This window comes from Ctenocephalides felis, unplaced genomic scaffold, assembly GCF_003426905.1.
Source record: "Ctenocephalides felis isolate EL2017-DRISC unplaced genomic scaffold, ASM342690v1 CF-g0.4_SCAFFOLD_03571, whole genome shotgun sequence".
Lineage (NCBI taxonomy): Eukaryota > Metazoa > Arthropoda > Insecta > Siphonaptera > Pulicidae > Ctenocephalides > Ctenocephalides felis.
Genome location: NW_020539725.1, coordinates 11529416 through 11547585, shown reverse-complemented (window position 1 = coordinate 11547585; position 18170 = coordinate 11529416). Strand labels below are relative to the sequence as shown.

Here is an 18170-nt window from a genome sequence, read left to right as displayed (position 1 = left end):
TCATTAAGAATTAAATGTTTTTGGTATCATTCAAATCGGATGCTCCGATCTCTCAAAAACTCGATTTCTATTTTCTGCACTCTTTGCTCCGTATCTCCTAATCGGCTGGAACTGCCTTTGCCAAAAACATCTCCCTATCAATAGAAATCGAATGTTTTTTTTTAGCCATTCAAATCGGTTGATCCGTGCGCCCGAAAACGTGGACGAAATATTGTATCCATACATACAATAATACACACTCACACACTCACACACACACACATCCATTTTTTCTGAGGCATGCCAAAATGTTCAGAAACCTTCAAAACGTCAAGAAATGCAAAAAATTTCATTTTCGATTACGGGAAGTTAATAAGAACTAATCAGCAATCTCCTGGTCAATAAGAATAGAATATTTTTAGAATAATTCAAATCGATTGATTCGTACCCTCGAAATCATCAGCAAAAAATTGTATCCGCACGTACATACATTCATTTTGCTCTAATGTAATGTAATTTTCAAATGTATATAATATAATGTGATGTGTCAATGTATTCAGATACCTACCAAACGTGAATATATGTATGTAAGGTAAAAGACCCAGTTATTGACCCTGGCCCAGTTTCTGACCTTTTCAACTTTTTTTGGAATTAATTAAAAAACTATACATTTAATGTGAAAATAATTTTTTTCTTAATTGACAGTAATTTATTCTATGCCTCATTAATGTCAATTAAAAAAATATAAAAAATATTAACTAAATAAAAAAAAATTTTTAAACCAAAAGTGACTGTGAAAGCCATTTTTTAGCTTTAGTCTAAACAGTTTATGTAAGGAGCTACGACAATTGAGTTCGTGCACTAATTATGATGTAAGTACGAAAATCTAACTAAAAATATACAAATAAGTCAATAATTAATTAAAATTTATTTTAAAATATTTATAAAACATATTAAATTTAGTTTTATTACTGAAATTTGAGGGTCAATAACTAGGCTCAATTTTAAGTGTATGTCACAGTTGTTGACCCTGCAATTCTAACCTTCTAAAAGCTAGGTTATCTGTCATGTTTTTAGTCACTTGTTCATTAAATGTAAAAATAATAATATTTATTGTTATCTTATATTTTTTTACTATTTTTCGTAGTAAAGTGATAAATTTACATTTAATATTCATTGGTATAAATGAAAGATTGTATTTAAATCTTGTAAATACATCTTTTAAGTGATAAAATTATTAATAAAAAAATGTCAGTTTTATCAACGCTTAAATTATGACTGTTTTAGTTTACTAATATTTTTATTATTATACAATTATACAATTACAATTAATTAAATGAAAATTAGAAGAAGAAAAAGAATTGAAAAAAGCTGAAAGGTCCAAAAATAAAGCCATCAAGGAGGCAGAAAAAATAATTAAAAAAGAAAAACTTGAAGAAAAAAAGAAACAAAAAGCTCTTAAAATAAAAAAAAAGTCCAAGTAATTTAAATAATTAATTTTAATTTTTTTGTTTGTGTAATATGTTATAACAAGACTTGAACTATTTATACGTTAAATTTTAACAAACTGTATATTTTTAGAATAAATATTTAATTTATTTATTTTAATAATAATTTCAGTTTATTTAAAATTAGTAAGCACTTCATAATCATGATTAAATCCTAATCATGATTAAATTTGAGGGTCAGAAATTGGGCTACGGTCAGGGTCAGAAACTGCCACACGAAGAATTCTGAGGGTCAGAAACTGGAGCTCTTAAAGTCAATTTTTAAAACGTCAATTTAAAATATAAATTTAGTTCAAATAATTTTTTTATGCACATTACTTTATTTTAAAAATCCTAAACTAATAGATAAAATTATAATTTTCTTCATTAAGTTAAGTTTTATATTAATTATTATAGTTTAACCTCCACCGTCACTCTAAAAAGGTCAGAAACTGGGCCCCTTACCTTACAATATATAAAAAAACTTGAATTTTTCGATTTCGACACTACGTTTTTTTTAATACAGTTTATCGGCCCAGCGAAATAAATCGCCGGGCTCACAAAAAATTGAGTTATACACTCATTTGAGTGCTTCCCTCCACGGAAATCTTTAGTAAAAGGCGAAAGATTTATTCGCTCTGAAGGGAAACCAGAGTGACGAGCCGACAAATCAGTTTTATTTTATCCTGACCTGGGCATAACAGTGCGACGTGTGTTGCGCTGCCCAGAATACGGAGCAAGCTAGCGCTATCTGTTGAATCAATTCGAGAAGAAAACTAGTGGGGCGCATGGCATCGTGCCTTAAGGCAAATTGCTGGAACTTCCCGTACCAAAAATTATTTCTTTTTAAAAAGATTAACATTTTTGAAAAAAAAAATACTCTGAAAAAATTTGATTTTTAAGAAACTATAAATTTTTGACAAAAATTTACTTTTTTTGAAAAAAAAAGACTTTTTGAAAAAAAATTTATTTTGAAATATTTTGGAAATTCTGATTTTTTTTCAAAACAATCGTACTGCTTTAACTGCATAGAGACGAAATATCAAAGCGCGTAAGCGCCGCGTCGACGTCTAACAGATAAATATTGGTACGGCACCCATGGAAATGTAAACAAAGTTTATACTTGTTAAACTCTCTACAAAATATCTGATAATTTGATGTCCATATGTCTAATGATCATTTTTGACCGCCAAATGGCATTTTTTTACTTTTTTTACTAGATCTCCGAAACCGCTAGACCTGCTTTCATGAAAATTTGATCAGTTCTTCATCTTGTTAATACAAGTAAGATGTTTTTTGAATTATTCAAATCGGACGCTCCGTTCCCTTAAAAACTGAGTTACCGTTTTTGGCACTTTTGCCCCATATCTTCGGAACGGCTAGACTTGCCTTCGCCAAAAACTAATCAGCACGTCTCCTTATCAATACGAATCGAATGTTTTTTAAATTATTCAAATCGCTTCATCCGTGTTCCCGAAATCGTCGACGAAAATTTGTATCCGATTAATTTTTGCAAACCTCGACAAGTTAAACGACTTGTTGTAGGGCCGTAATATTTTAGTATAATCTGTAAGACTATGCTATCTACCGTAAAAAAAAAATTCAACACTTTATTACATGAAAACGGCCCGAAAAGCAATCAGAAGGATTCCCAACCAATATCTTTCGAACGGTTTTTGAAATTTCAAAACAGATTCAGAATTGTGGGCTAAAACGTGGACGAATTTTTTTTCATTTTTCTGATATTCATAAAGAAGCGGCTTGACCGATCGTCGCACAAAACTGACGAACAATAGTCCTCGTCGAGATACATCGAATGGCTTTTAAAAGTTTTGAAATCGGTCCAGTCGTTTTTGAGAAAACGTTGATTTACGGCAAAAAATCTGTTCACATACACGTACACACATACACACACACATACACACACACACGCACACACACATGCTTTTTCCAAATTTGGTCTCATTTGATTCAGAATGGCTTGAAACGTCGAGAAAACATAAAATTAGCGAATCGGATTTTTTGATGAAAACAAACTTCTCCTTCGAAAAGTTAAAAAAAAATTCTTTGTTCAAATATCATATTATAATTATAATTCTAGCTAAAATTTTAAAACTCACTTACATACTCGAAATAAATAATTTTAACTTTGCAATTCAGTATATATAATTCTTAGAAAAATGAAATATAGTTTTACATTTCATGTAAACATATATAAACGTTGTCGTACAATGTATAGACTCTTATATTTTGTCTATAAAATACGAATACTAATAATGAAAGTTATTGTATTTATAATAGTCTATTCGAGAATATTTAAAATATTTCAATTATTTCATAGCGGTACGGGAAGTTCTAGAAATTTGCCTTAAGACACGATGCCACCCACCACTAGTTAGTTTTTTCGGTTGTGAGCACTGTAGGTTAGTTTACGAGATCTTAATATAATTTTTAAGCCTATAGTTGTGTAATTCTTTTATACGATGTATAAATATTTTTAAGATAAAATCAACAGTTTTTTTTTATATAACTCCTATGAGTGTTGTATACCGTGTTATCTTTGTAAAAAAATGTACTCATGAAATTTATATTTTGCATTGGTTGAATATTGTGATTATTTCGTGAAATGCCTTTAAAATTAAAAATAAGACATTCGATCTGTTTGCCTCTTGGATGTCCCATTTTACCCCGGCTATGGGATAAAAAACAGGCCACAAATTGTTGAAAAACAGCAAAAAGCACATTTCAACAATGATGAATTAGCCGGTTTTACTGATCAGATGGTTAATTTAAAATATATAAATGTATTAAAAAATATTGGCATTGATACGAATGTCGAGCAGATAAATATTTATGATCAAACCAAAGTGCTTTGAATTATGGATTAATAAAATATGATATTACTTACACCGAAACACGTCGTAGATCAGAGAGTAGACCCTCCTCATTTCGACTTCGTCTACAAAATCGACATTCATCGGTGGGTTGGCCAGAAGTCTTGCAGCCTTTGCGATTTCACTGCACGGCCAGCAATGAGCATTGGATGTGGCCGACACGCTCAAAGATACTTCTGGGCGCACTAAAGAAAGACTGGATGAAATAAGAAAGTATGTAGGTATTAAATTATTGACTATTAAATTAATAATAGAAAAGTACAATAGTAGGAAAGCACAATTTGCAGAGTGGTTATAGTAGGAAAAGTACGGACAAAATGATGTTATGTTTTGTTTTTTAATGATATTATGATCAGTCTCATTCCTTCTTACTCATCTTAGATTCATTGACCACCAGTAAAGTAGTCTTTTGATTAAGTAGGAACTGCAATAAAATATTTATTTAGGAAAAATGCAACTAATTACAAAAACCATTTTGTCCATATAGTACGGACAAAATGACACATAAGGTAGAGACATACCGAGATACTAAATTTAATAAGACATTTCACAAGCAAATCATTTGGACATCAGCACATGACGCTGAACTCAAAGAGTCATATAAGAAATCAGTCATATAAGGTTGTCAAATATCTCCCTTCCGCCTTTTTGTATAATAACCCAAGAGCAAAAAAGCGGAAGGGAGATATTTGACAACCTAATATATCGTAACGTCCGGCGGGTTTAGGGGTTAAAAAAAGGTTTCTCTATAAATGCAAGGCACCTCCTTTTATCTGTGGATTTTTTGGTTGATTTTTAGAAGTAGTACTCGGAATAAAAATTAAAAACCAACTTTTTACATGTTTCAATTTGCTTTTTTTCTGGCCCCGAATGGACTAGCGACTAGCCCGTAGTTCTTGCGAAATAGTACTATGTCATTTTGTCCATTAATAAGTATGTCATTTTGTTCGAAACTGAACAAAAATTAATAAGCAACCAAAATTTTATCGAACACTTATGAGCTGCAATAAAATTGATCGAAATCTCTGTTACTAACAGCAATTTGCCTTACGGCACGATGCCATGCGCCACTAGTATTTTGGTTGTGTGCACCGTAAGACATAAGATTTTAATAGAAATAATTACTAAGGGCAATAAATAAGTGCCAAAATTACCACTGCGTGATTTTGTCATTCTTTTAACTTTTATGCATTTATATAAATAAATTTTACAAAAATTAAAAACAGCTCAGTAATACTAAGAACTTTTGATGTACTATTAATTTATGTTAAGTAATTTATTGTAATCGACCAACAATAAAAATTAGAAATTTTTACATTTCTTCACGTTTTGAAGGTTTCTGAACATTTTGGCATACCTCAAAAAAAAATGAATGTGTGTGTATGTATGTATGGATACAACCATTCGTCCACGTTTTCAAGTGATCGAATCAACCGATTTGAATGGTTCAAAAAACATTCGATTTATATTGATGAGGAGATGGGCTGATTAGTTTTTGGCAAAAGTTGGTCCAGCTTTGATAGAGATCAAGAGCAAAGAGTGCAAAAATAGAAATCGAATTTTTGAGAGAACGGAGCATCCGATTCGAATGATCTAAAAACATTCAATAACAGTACTGATTGGGAAAAGTGGTTATTAATTTTTGGCAAAGGCAGGCTCAGCCATTTCAAATATACAGAGCTAAATGTGCAAAAAATGGCAGTTTTTGAGAGAACTAAGCGTCCGATTTGAATGATTCAAAGAACTTTCTGCTTGTTATAACAAAATAATTGATTTTGAAAAAAAAAGAATAGTTTCAAAAATTTTTTTTTCAATTTTTTTTTGTTCAAAAAAATTTTTTTTGTATATCGAAAATATTTCTGATTTTATTTTTAATTCTGACTAAAGTTCTAATATACTTCAAACAAATAATTTTAACTTTGCAATTCAGTTTATATAATTCTATCTATTAGACAATGTTACAATATTTATAATAGTCTATTTGAAAACATTTAATATTCCTCCACTAGTTTATATTATTATATTGATATCGGTAATAATTAACATTTCTCAGTAAAATACAAGTTTCTCAATATTTTTTACGTCGTTTTTTCGTGAAAGGTTAGTATTTGATCAAATAAAATAACCACGTTTAATTTATATATTTCGATTGAGTATTAAACTGCCGAATGAAATATATAATGTGCGGTTTGAGATGTCGCCGATAATACAATACAAATAGGAAATGAAACTACAAGAAATCACGAAAAATATTCTACTCGTTTTTACCCGATGGCCTTGCATGAGAACTGTGCGTAACTCACCCGTTCTACTTCACGGAATTGGACCGATCTTTTATTTTGGTTATTTAGGTCTACCGAAATGTTGAAGAAAATTTATTTATAAATACATTATAAAATTCATTTATAAATATGATAAAATATTAACATAGGTTTATTTCATATGACTAAACAATTCGATTAAGCAATGCGACAATATTAATTAGCAAATTTCAATTATAGATTTTAGAATCATCATGCATAGGTATTCCACATTTTACAAATTTTCAAAACATGCGGCAAAATTCATATAAATCTCAGAATTTGGGAGTGGAAAGTGTTAATGTAAATAAAGTGTGGATTATTTGTTTTTTATGGAGTTTTGATACGTCAAATCAAATAGTTCTCTTTAAATGTAATGAATATTTGCATGTACTATGTCATCAGTATCGTAGCTACCGCCGTATCAATCCCACGGAAATTAATAAATACTTTCCAAGTTTTTCATAGAAAAGAAACTAAAGTCATAATCAGCTATAAATAATATAATGAATCAGTTTTCTCAACAGACGTCAATGAGAGTATTATTATCTTAAATTAAAATTTAGTAAAATTTTGAAAAAAAAATTAAAGATAAAGATGATAAATATTTCTTTATTATTATGATGGGCACTCAGAAAAGACGTGCACTTCCGATTTGTCGGAATAAATTATCCAATTTTAATAACGGCAGCTTTTTATCATATATATATGGCAAATACAGTTAATATCAATTAAAAATATATACTTTTTACCCACAAGAAATTCATTTTTACCCAATTTGGGATAATTTACTCCCAATATTCCTAAATTGGGTAAAAATGAATTTTTTGTAGGTAAAAAGTATATATTTTTAATTAATATTGACTGTATTTGCTACACAGTAGTCCGTGCAATAAACCAGGTTCTTGTTTTCAGTTGTTGTTTTCTTCTCAGTATATTATCATGAGAAGCTATAATGTGAAAGATTCCAAAAACACGATTTCATTTTCTTTTCTAGACTCTTCGCCACGGGGTAATATCAAATTATACAAAAATATATACAATTAAAAAATTCCCCCTACAGATTTTCTTAACAGTATACCATATTTGGTTATTCTCAATATTATTCAAAAATGTAACTTGTGGTGTATGACATCGTGTCTTAAGGCAAGTTGCTGGAACTACTCGAACTAAAAATTAAAACTTTTAATAAAGATTTAAATATTTTTCAAATATTGAAAAAAATAGATTTTTGAGAATTTTTAAATTTTTGAGAAAATTTGACTTTTTGTTGACATTTGTTGAATATTTTGAACTCTTTCTTTTCAAAGCAATCGCGTTGCGTAAAGAAAAATATAGAAGCGCATATGCGACGCGTCGCAGTTTAACGGATAAACATTGGTGCGGAACCCATAAAAATGTAAACACAGTTTGTACTTATCATTAAAATCTCTACAAAATATCTGATGATTTGATCTGCGTATGCCTAATGGTCATTTGTGACCATCAAGTTGAAACTTTTTAACTTTTTCCATTAGATCTCCGAAACCGAAGGACCTGTCTCCCCAAACTTTAATCAGTTGTTCATTTTGTTAATACAAGTAAAATGTTTCTTGAATAAAAAAAGCTCCTTGAATAAAAGTTCTCTCAAAAATTTAATTACCATTTTTGGTACTTTTTGCCCCGTATCTTCAAAACGGCAAATAAAAAAGCTCCGTTCTCTCAAAAATTTTACCAAAAACTAAACTAGCACGTCTCCTTATCAATTCAATCAACTAATTAAATGGTTTTTGAATCATTCAAATCGATTAATCCGTGTTCTCGAAATCGTCGAAAAAAAATTGCATCAACACATACATACATATACACCCACACTCACACACACACATGCATCTATTTTTTCAAGGTATGCCAAAATGTTCAGAAACCTTTAAAACGTAAACATAAATAAAAAGTTTCATTTTCGATTTTTTGCGATTACTATAACTTATCCTACGAGAAGTTAAATTGATAATTAATGGGTATTATATTAATATTTATTATTTTGCATTTCCAAAATAAAACTTACACAGATATATCAACGGCTCCAGTATACGTAACATTCGCAGCTTCCGAATCGAAGGAACCCGACTCATAAGACTCATCTTCATATTCATCTTCATCTCTGCTTCTTTCCCTCTCTGATTCTTCCTGCTGCGAAATTATTCTATCACGTTCCAACTCTGCCGTAAATTTCAACTCTTGTTCCACTTGTCTTTCAACCTGAAAATAATCCAATAAAACAATAAGCATTAGAAAACGATATTTAGAAACTTTTTTTATTATTTAAAATTCAAATAGATGTATCATAAATAATAGTATCTATGTATTTTAAAAGTATTAATTATTAGTAGAGACTTGAATAAAAATTATTGCATAACAAATATTGCATTTCCAATTGGCCTAATTTTAAGAAACAAAATATTAGGAAATTTTTAAGGGGGTATTCTAGTCTATAAATTTTAAGAAACCTATGTTTTTATTATATTTTTAAAGTTTAACTATTCAAATATATGTGCGCAAAAAGATTTTCAAAATTTAAATTATTTTCAGAGATTTAGGTATTTGACCACGATAATACTCCTATGTTTTCTGCAGCTACGGAACATTAAAAGCGTTTTACTTTTTCGGTACGATACCCACGATTTCTCAACTTCTAATGGACCGATTTTCTTGAAATTTTTGCAGTCTTCTTTATAGACTTCTCTTTTACAAAAACTGATTATGAGCTCATCTCCCTAAATTCTTATTTTTAGAATATCAAAAAAAATGTAAAAAAAATCATTTAAGACAGTTGCTAATTTGCGAAAAAAATTATCTTGTCCGTGTTGCGACATTATTCTCGTTTGATAATATGTATTTTTTTTCAGATTATTTTTTCAAAAGGCTAAAATTAAAATCATGCTTATGGTCAGAGTCAATTTTTTTGAGATTCCCACTTCAGCCGCTTCTAGAATTAAAATGTAATAACTAATTTTAATTTTTTTTTTTATAATATAAAAACAATAGTAATATTGCTTAACTTAAGGAGGTATTCTGGTTTAAGGCATAAATTTTGTTCGATTTTTGGAAGACCGTAAAAAGGGACAAAAAATATTTTGATTAATTTTATTTTACAAGTTACTAATTAATGTTTTGAGAACATATGTTTTACGGTCTTCCAAAAATCGAATGAAATTTATGCCTTAGACTAGAATACCTCCTTAAGTTAAGCAATATTACTATTGTTTTTATATTATTCAAAAAAATTTAGAGTTTAGAAATTAAAACTCTTGATGGTATGAATATTTTATCATTTACCTTCTGCAGTTGTTCAGCAAGATCTTTATCCTCGGAAATATTTTCTTTATTTTTATGTCTGCTTTTTCTACTTCTTTTGACTTTGGTACCATGTGGACTCTTTGGAGAAGAAGAACTTGGTCTACTTGATGATTCCCATTTATTGTCCACCTTCTTCGGTGCCGGCATGCTAACAAATTATTTTTTAATTTTATAATGAAGTTTTTCATATATTTTTATTTAAATTTTAATTTTTTTTTTAGATTTTTTTGGCATTAATTTTACATTTTTGACAATTAAAACTAAATAAGCCTACTAAATGTTTATTAAAATAAATATATTTTATTGAAAATATTTTTTCAGTAGAAGCATTTTTATTTAAGTTTATGTTACAACAGTTACTAAATATTAAGTGACACGATGTCATTTTAAATACAAATAAAAAATAAAAAAATAGTGATTTTTAATTAGAAACGTTTAAGACCTTATTAAAAGGTGACTATTTATCAAAATAGTAAAATCAATATAATATCACAAAAAATAAAATTAAAAATCTTATCGATTTTTGGAATAAACATAGAATAAACATAGAATTGTTTGGAATAAACATAGAATTAATTTTTTTTAATTCATTAAATATTAATTCGTATACAAGGCGTCCTTAGTTCGGATTAAAAAATGCCTTTACAACAGTCATATTCATGACTGTTTGTTAATTACATCGGCTGAAGATTTTTCCAAAAAGGTAAACAAAATATTTTGCACTTACTGATAATTCCAAACAAATGACTCTTAAAGTTAATCATCGCGCGTCCTTGTTGAGTTTCATGAAGTGTTTTTTTTTTAAATTAGGTATTGTAATATATAGTTTAAAAGCGTTTTTATGCAGAAGATGATCAGTAACGTTGATGTTTCTTCTACTGAAAACCAAATCTCTCTAAATCGCATGATAGTTATCCTATACATGCCATATTTCTAAATTGTCTATAATTGTAGCTAAATGTACTTATTGCATAGTTTGCTACGAAAAAAAAATTCTCTAAAAACATAAGAAAGACCAAAAGTGCTATTGTATTAGCCTAAAAAAACGTACACCAAATATTGGTATATAAAAAAAATGTCAATGGAGCTAATATAGAAAACTGAAAATAAATGGCAATTCAAAAGAAAATTTAAAAATTGAAACGGTAAATTATACGCGAACGATACCGCAGGTATAGCTGGTTAGAAATAAAAGATAAGAAGATTATTAAAATAACTAAAATTTATCAGTTATAAAATTCAGCTATCACAGAAATTATAATAAAATCATCACAGAGATACAAAAGTCATCAGGATGGCTTGCCATCTATTAATAAAGCCATGTCGTTTAAGAACCAGCTTAAAGGACTCGTTAAGTTCTGATTGCTGTTAAAAATATAAAAAGAGTTATAAAGGATTAGTGGGGTCAAACTGTTTTCTTAAATATAAGAAATTGCATAACTGCTAGTGCACGTGATCGGTAAGTAAATTCACTTTGCTTTAGTGAATAGTAGTTCGTGCATAATCCTCAGAAAATGAGTTCGACTAGCTCTTTACTTGACTGGATTTTTTTTAAATTTGCATGTTGATCGTATGGCCCGTATCAAGCTAATAATTTCGTATCACGCGATTTTGATGGTTCAAGAATTTCGAACGGTGCTTCGTCGCCCGATATTGCATAAAGTGACATTTAGGGTTGAAGAATTGCGTGTTCATTCGCGTTTGTCTATCAAACAACACTTTACTGACAGTTGACTGATAGTTTTGCAAAGAACAATCTAAGGCCTTACTATAATTAGGACTTGATTAGATTTAATTGACGACGATTTATATTCAACACACATATCCTTAGCTGCTTAAACAGAAGTTTAATTTCCGATTCCGAGTTCACATGTTAGTTAACAATGGAAAAAATTAAAAGAAAAGTACTAAATGCAGTTTTTTGCTATGGATACAGCTACAAAAATAATTCACTTATGAAATAGATGCTGTAAAAATATAACACTGAAGCAGTACCTACGACAACCAAATAGGCTCTTCGGTGTGTTTTTTTTTACATATAGTTATTAGTGGCGAATCTATTCAAAAATTTGAATTAATTTTTTTTTATCTTCATGTATGAAGTAAAATTTTATACTCATTAGATGAACTAATATTTGAGAAGTTGGTAACAAGAGTTGGAAAACGCAGAGTAAACAATGGGGCTTCTATTTCATTTATATAACGAAAAAATCAAGTAAAACTAGTGGGACGCATGGCATCGTGCCTTAAGGTAAATTGCTGGAACATCCCGTATCAAAAATTAATATTTTTTTTAAAAAACGATTACATTTTTGACATTTTTTTGGAAATTCTGAACTTTTTTCAAAGCAATCGTACTGCTTTAACTACATAGAGACGAAATGTCAAAGCGCGTAAGCTCCGCGTCGCCGTCTAACGGATAAACATTGGTACGGAACCCATAGGAATGTAAACAAAAATTATACTTATTGTTAAAATCTCTATAAAATATCTGATAATTTGATGTGCATATGTCTAATGATCATTTTTGACCGCCAAATGGCATTTTTTTTACTTTTTTTACTAGATCTCCGAAATCCTAGACCTGCCTTCATGAAAATTTGATCAATTCTTTATCTTGTCAATACAAGTATGTTTTTTGAATTTAACATCGGACTCTCCGTTCTCTTAAAAACTGAGTTACCATTTTTGGCACTTTTTGCCCCGTATCTTCGGAACGGCTAGACCTGCCTTCGCCAAAAACTAATCAGCACGTTTCCTTATCAATACGAATCGAATGTTTTTTGAATTATTCAAATCGGTTGATCAGTGTTCCCGAAATCGTCGACGAAAATTTGTATCCGCACACGCACACACACACACACACACACACATACATTCATTTTTCTAAGGTATGCCAAAATATTAAGAAACCTTTGAAACGTAAAGATATATAAAAAATTTCATTTTCGATTTTTTTTGCGATTACTATAACTTGCCCTACGGGAAGTTAATAATGTAAAATTAAATAGTAAGTAGTATGTTAACTAATTGAAGATAATATAAAAACATTTTAAACTAGCTGTAAGTGGAATTCTGTCTTAAGGCAATTAAGGCATCGTGCCTTAAGGCAAATTGCTGGAACTTCCCGTACCAAAATTTTTTTTTTAAAAACGATTAAGATTTTTGAAAAAAATTTACTTTGAAAAAATAAGATTTTTGAGAAACTATATATTGGACAAAAAATTACTTTTTTTGAAAAAAAAAAATTTTTTTTATTTTTTTTTAAAAAAAAAAAATGTTTTATTTTATTTTGACATATTTTGGAAGATCTAAACTTTTTTTCAGAGCAATCGTACTGCTTTAACTGCATAAAGACGAAATATCAAAGCCCGTAAGCGCCGCGTCGCCGTCTAACGCGTAAACATTGGTACGGAACCCATAGAAATGTAAAAAAAATTTATACTTATTGTTAAAATCTCTATAAAATATTTGATAATTTGATGTGCATATGTCTAATGATCATTTTTGACCGCCAAATGGCATTTTTTTTTACTTTTTTCATCAGATCTCCGAAACCGTTAGACCTGCCTTCATGAAAATTTGATCAATTCTTTATCTTGTCAATACAAGTAAAATGTTTTTTAAAATATTCAAATCGGACGCTCCGTTCTCTTAAAAACTGAGTTACCGTTTTCGGCACTTTTTGCCCCGTATCTTTGGAACGGCTAGACCTGCTTTCGCCAAAAACTAATCAGCACGTCTCCTTATTAATACGAATCGAATGTTTTTTGAATTATTCAAATCGGTTGATCCGTGTTCCCGAAATCGTCGACGAAAATTTGTATCCGCACATACATACACACACGCACATACATACATACATACATACATACATACATACATACATACATACACACACACACACACACACACACACACATACATCCATTTTTTCTAAGGTATGCCAAAATGTTCAGAAACCTCTGAAACGTAAAGATATATAAACATTTTCATTTTCGATTTTTTTGCGATTACTATAACTTGCCCTACGGGAAGTTAAAAATAGCAAATTTTTCAACATATTTCAATGGCTTTTTGGAATGCTCCACTCTGGTTACTATCTTCTCATAACTCTTAAATATAATTTCTAGAAATGACAAAATACGGTAGTGACACTTCTTTGTATAATTATTTTATTCATTTAATTATTTCGGAGGCAATTACAAACGATCATAATCCGGATTTTGAATTTTCAGGATTTCTTTAGAAAATGGGAATCAATATTTATTCTTCAAGTGTTAATTATGACGAACCAATTCAGACAATAATCACAGAAAACTATTTGATATAAACCATCATCGAACCCTGTCTGGTATATGAATTTCAAAATCGAGATAAAATGGACGAAATAGAGAATCTAAACTGGTTTAGATATAGTAAATCTCACTTTTCAATCCGACATATTCTAGAACGACAAAATGTTATAAAATTAAAGAAAATACTTTTCGCATTTAAGCGTAAACTTTTATGATTAAAAGAACGATGGTATGACCAAAGAATTCTAATCCATAATGGAAAAATAATTCATTTAATAGAAAATAAAGCCATATTATAGCAATTGAAACTAGTAAGGTGGCGTTCATTAATCACGTGAAGTTTTTAGGGGGAGGAGGCGGTTTGACAAAAAATCACAAAACATCACGTGGGGAAGGGAGGATATAGTATAATAAGATATCACGTGTATTTATTTTTTTTCCTGAAGCATTTAAAGAAATCTTTGCAAATTTTTTATAATTTTTTCTCGTAACTAAAAATACACGTGATGTTTGGTGGGGGAGGTGGGGTGGCAGTTTTGAATATCATCGCGTGTCTCTAAGGGGAAGGGAGGGTCCAAAAATTCTTTAAAAAATCGGTCACGTGATTAATCATTTATTAATTATAATGGACATTATAATTATAATGGATTAATTTATAATGGGCACTCCCTAACCTGTTCTCAGATCCAATGGTGTCAGTGTCCATCAAAAAGCTAGATCATGGAATATACTTAGCTACACTCCCCTATTAATTGAAATTAAGATTAGTAACTTCTTTCTGACAAATAAAAAGTATTAGTCACAAAATGAATCCAAATTCATTCATATAGTTTGATTGTAAAACGGTAAAAATATTTACCCACGTTTTTTTAAATGAAATCTGAACATCTAAAATCACAATTTTGATCAGCTGGAATTGCGTACGAAAGATTTATACAAAGATTTTTTAAAACTGTTTGATCTCTCAGGTTAAGGACAATAATTCTTATCCTTATTCGTTCGCAATATAATAATTTAAATTAAATTTATAACTTACATTTGTTCACCTGCCGACAACTGTCTCTGCTTCTCAACCAATTGGTAATATTTCTTGGTCTTCCACTCGATATCACTTGGTAATACAAACCACGAAACCGCATTCTGTTGGTTACTGGACAATGTTTGAGGCTTTTCGGAAAAAACATTATCCAATGTTTCAGGATAAATACTGAATATATTTTGTGTGCACAGTTCGACCCAACTGTGTTGTTCTGAAATACTCATATTTGCAGAAAACTTTGAATTAATTATTTAATACCTTCTTATTTAATTAATATTATTCATTTTGTCAGTCAAACCATCTAACATTGAATTTTTGAGACAACTATGAATTTTTTTTACATAGAAGTTCAAGGTAATAAAGCTCCTATTTTTTTCCGATTCTTCATTGATCATTTTCTATTTTGCAGCTTTATATTGCACACAATATTTATTTTACTTCCACAAAACTATTTGAAATTTACAAAAAATGTATAAATTTGGTTGTCATAATTTAATGATTAATAATAATATTTAATAGTAATCATTTTCCAAGTAATTATATTTAGAATATTCTATTTATCGTGGACTATTAATCATTTCAGGCTTAAAGATTAATGATGTGGCAAACAAACCCATGATTTGTAACACCGCGATACAAAAGTTCAATGCAAAATGTAGTTCAATATCATGGTCTTGAAAATAAAGTGGAACCCAACCAATAAAATTATAATTTTCGAAATTTTAACGCAGATTAATAATTTGAAGGTATTACTTAATAATTATAACTTTTTTTAAATCCATTTGTGAATTCTTTAATTTTTCTTGCAAATTTCCAAACGTTTCTCCCTCAAAACTTTTTCCTAGAATTGTTAGTCATTTACACATTTTAAATTTTTCAATACATATTTATTACTGCCACGTAATTTTCTGCATTAATTTTAATTAAATATCAACGAAAGGATATTAACCACTTTAAGTTTAATGTATTATAACGTGTAATTTTAATACTTTAGTATTTTATAAGTAAGATATAATATTGCTTCTGCCTGGATTAATTTAGTTATTCATCGACAAATATTTAATTTAGATAATCTTAAAACATAATTCGATTTAATAAAAGTTGTTAATTTTATCATGAATTTTGTTATATAACGATTAACTTATGTTAACGATTTATGAACTAACGATTTATAACTGAACTCTAAAGAAAAATTCTTTTCTTTTTCACTTCATATTTTATTCAACGACATTTTCGAACTAACTCATTTATAAAAAGAATCGAAGTACTACCGAGCAATCAACAGGTGATTACAGGTGCGCTTGCGTTGTACAACTTTTCTTAATATAGATAGACACGATATATATACTAATAAATGTATATAACTTCCCGATTTATAAATAAAATTCTGAGCAAAATGTTAAATTCTATCAATAAAAATTTTCAACATTACCGAAAACTGCATAAGTTTAATCATTTGAGTGTTTATGAAATCATTGTTAGTCTTTTTTGTGACTGTCCCCAATTTGTGTTTTTTCAAGAAAACCCGATTTGCTAATTTTATGTTTTCTCGACCTTTTAAGTCATTCTGAATCGAACGAGGCCAAATTTCGAAAAAGTATGTGTGCCTGTATGTGGGTTGATGTTAAACTTATTGACAAAAAATTTTACAAAAACGGTTAAAACGATTTCAAAAATTTAAAAGCAATTCGATGCAACTCGACTAGCGTTTTGTGGGACGATCAGATTTGGAAACAATTAATATTCCTCAAATATTTCATTGCGGTACGGAAAGTTCCAGCAATTTGCCTTAAGGCACGATGACATACACCACTAGTTATTATTTTAAATCATTTAATATTAAAACATTAAGCTGAACATTATTCAACATTAAACAGAAAAATTATTATTTCTCACCAACCCTTGGTGGCTTTGACAAAAAAATGGTGACAACTTTAACATTCATAAAAAAATATTTTAAATATAAGGCTTATTAATATATAATAAAATAGACATAAATGATATGTATATATGAAATATAAAAATTGTTCCATAATCTCTTATACCAGGCACCCTTGCCTGACTGATTGTGAGATATAAAAATAATATAATAAAAAAAAAAATAAAAAAACAAGTGATTTAAAATATTTTCAGATATGTCACTCAAAGTCATTTTTAATTAAAACAAAAGCTTTTTAAGCAAAATTCAATTTGCATGTAATTTCAAAATGATTGAATAAATTATTTATAATTAAAATTCCCGTATTTTTATAAACGGGCGTTTTCTTTAGTTATCGAAATTTTTTAATCGTTCTATGGAACAGTTCTATAAATAGCGAATAATTTCGGATGGTTCCTATTATATAATGATCATTCTCATACAACAACTATTTTTGGTATCAAAACTTCTGTACGAGGCTCTTCAAGAACCAGATAATAGGAATAAAACCATCGAAATGTCATGGAGAGGTAGTAAAAAGTTTTAAATCACATATTAAATAATTTAATGGATTCAAATCTTAATATGCAAGGATATTGAATCATATTTTCTAAAAATTAATTTTATTTAAGTATGGACGTCAACTACAATCAGTTGGTACCTACGAAACACAGAACGCACATATGCTTCGGCGTAGGTTCTAATTAGAATCAAATAAGTCCGCTGAGAAATTTTAAGTTTTTCTGGATTTTTATAATTCAACTGCTTATCGTAGGCCTATAATATTTTAGTATGAAATTTCACACTACAAAATCTATTGCCATACCAAGTTTCATCAAAATCGTAAAAAAATATAAAACAATTACCAAAAAACTGCCCGGTAGATATTTCCCAAAATTAATCAGCACGATTCCCA

At 29.2% G+C, this 18170-nt stretch overlaps 1 protein-coding gene and 1 non-coding gene across 2 annotated transcripts; both read right to left on the bottom strand.

The window, feature by feature from the left end:
- Positions 1-2001: 2001 nt before the first annotated feature.
- On the bottom strand, positions 2002-2124 carry LOC113387092. The gene has a single exon (XR_003368061.1). It is a non-coding gene; the product is annotated as a U5 spliceosomal RNA (small nuclear RNA).
- A 6579-nt stretch (positions 2125-8703) lies between these two features.
- Positions 8704-10146, bottom strand: LOC113385626. Its single transcript, XM_026623473.1, has 2 exons — positions 9979-10146; positions 8704-8901 (listed from the first exon to the last, which is right to left on the bottom strand). The coding sequence occupies exons 1-2, from the start codon at positions 10144-10146 to the stop codon at positions 8704-8706; spliced, it is 366 nt and encodes a 121-aa protein (XP_026479258.1).
- Positions 10147-18170: the final 8024 nt, after the last annotated feature.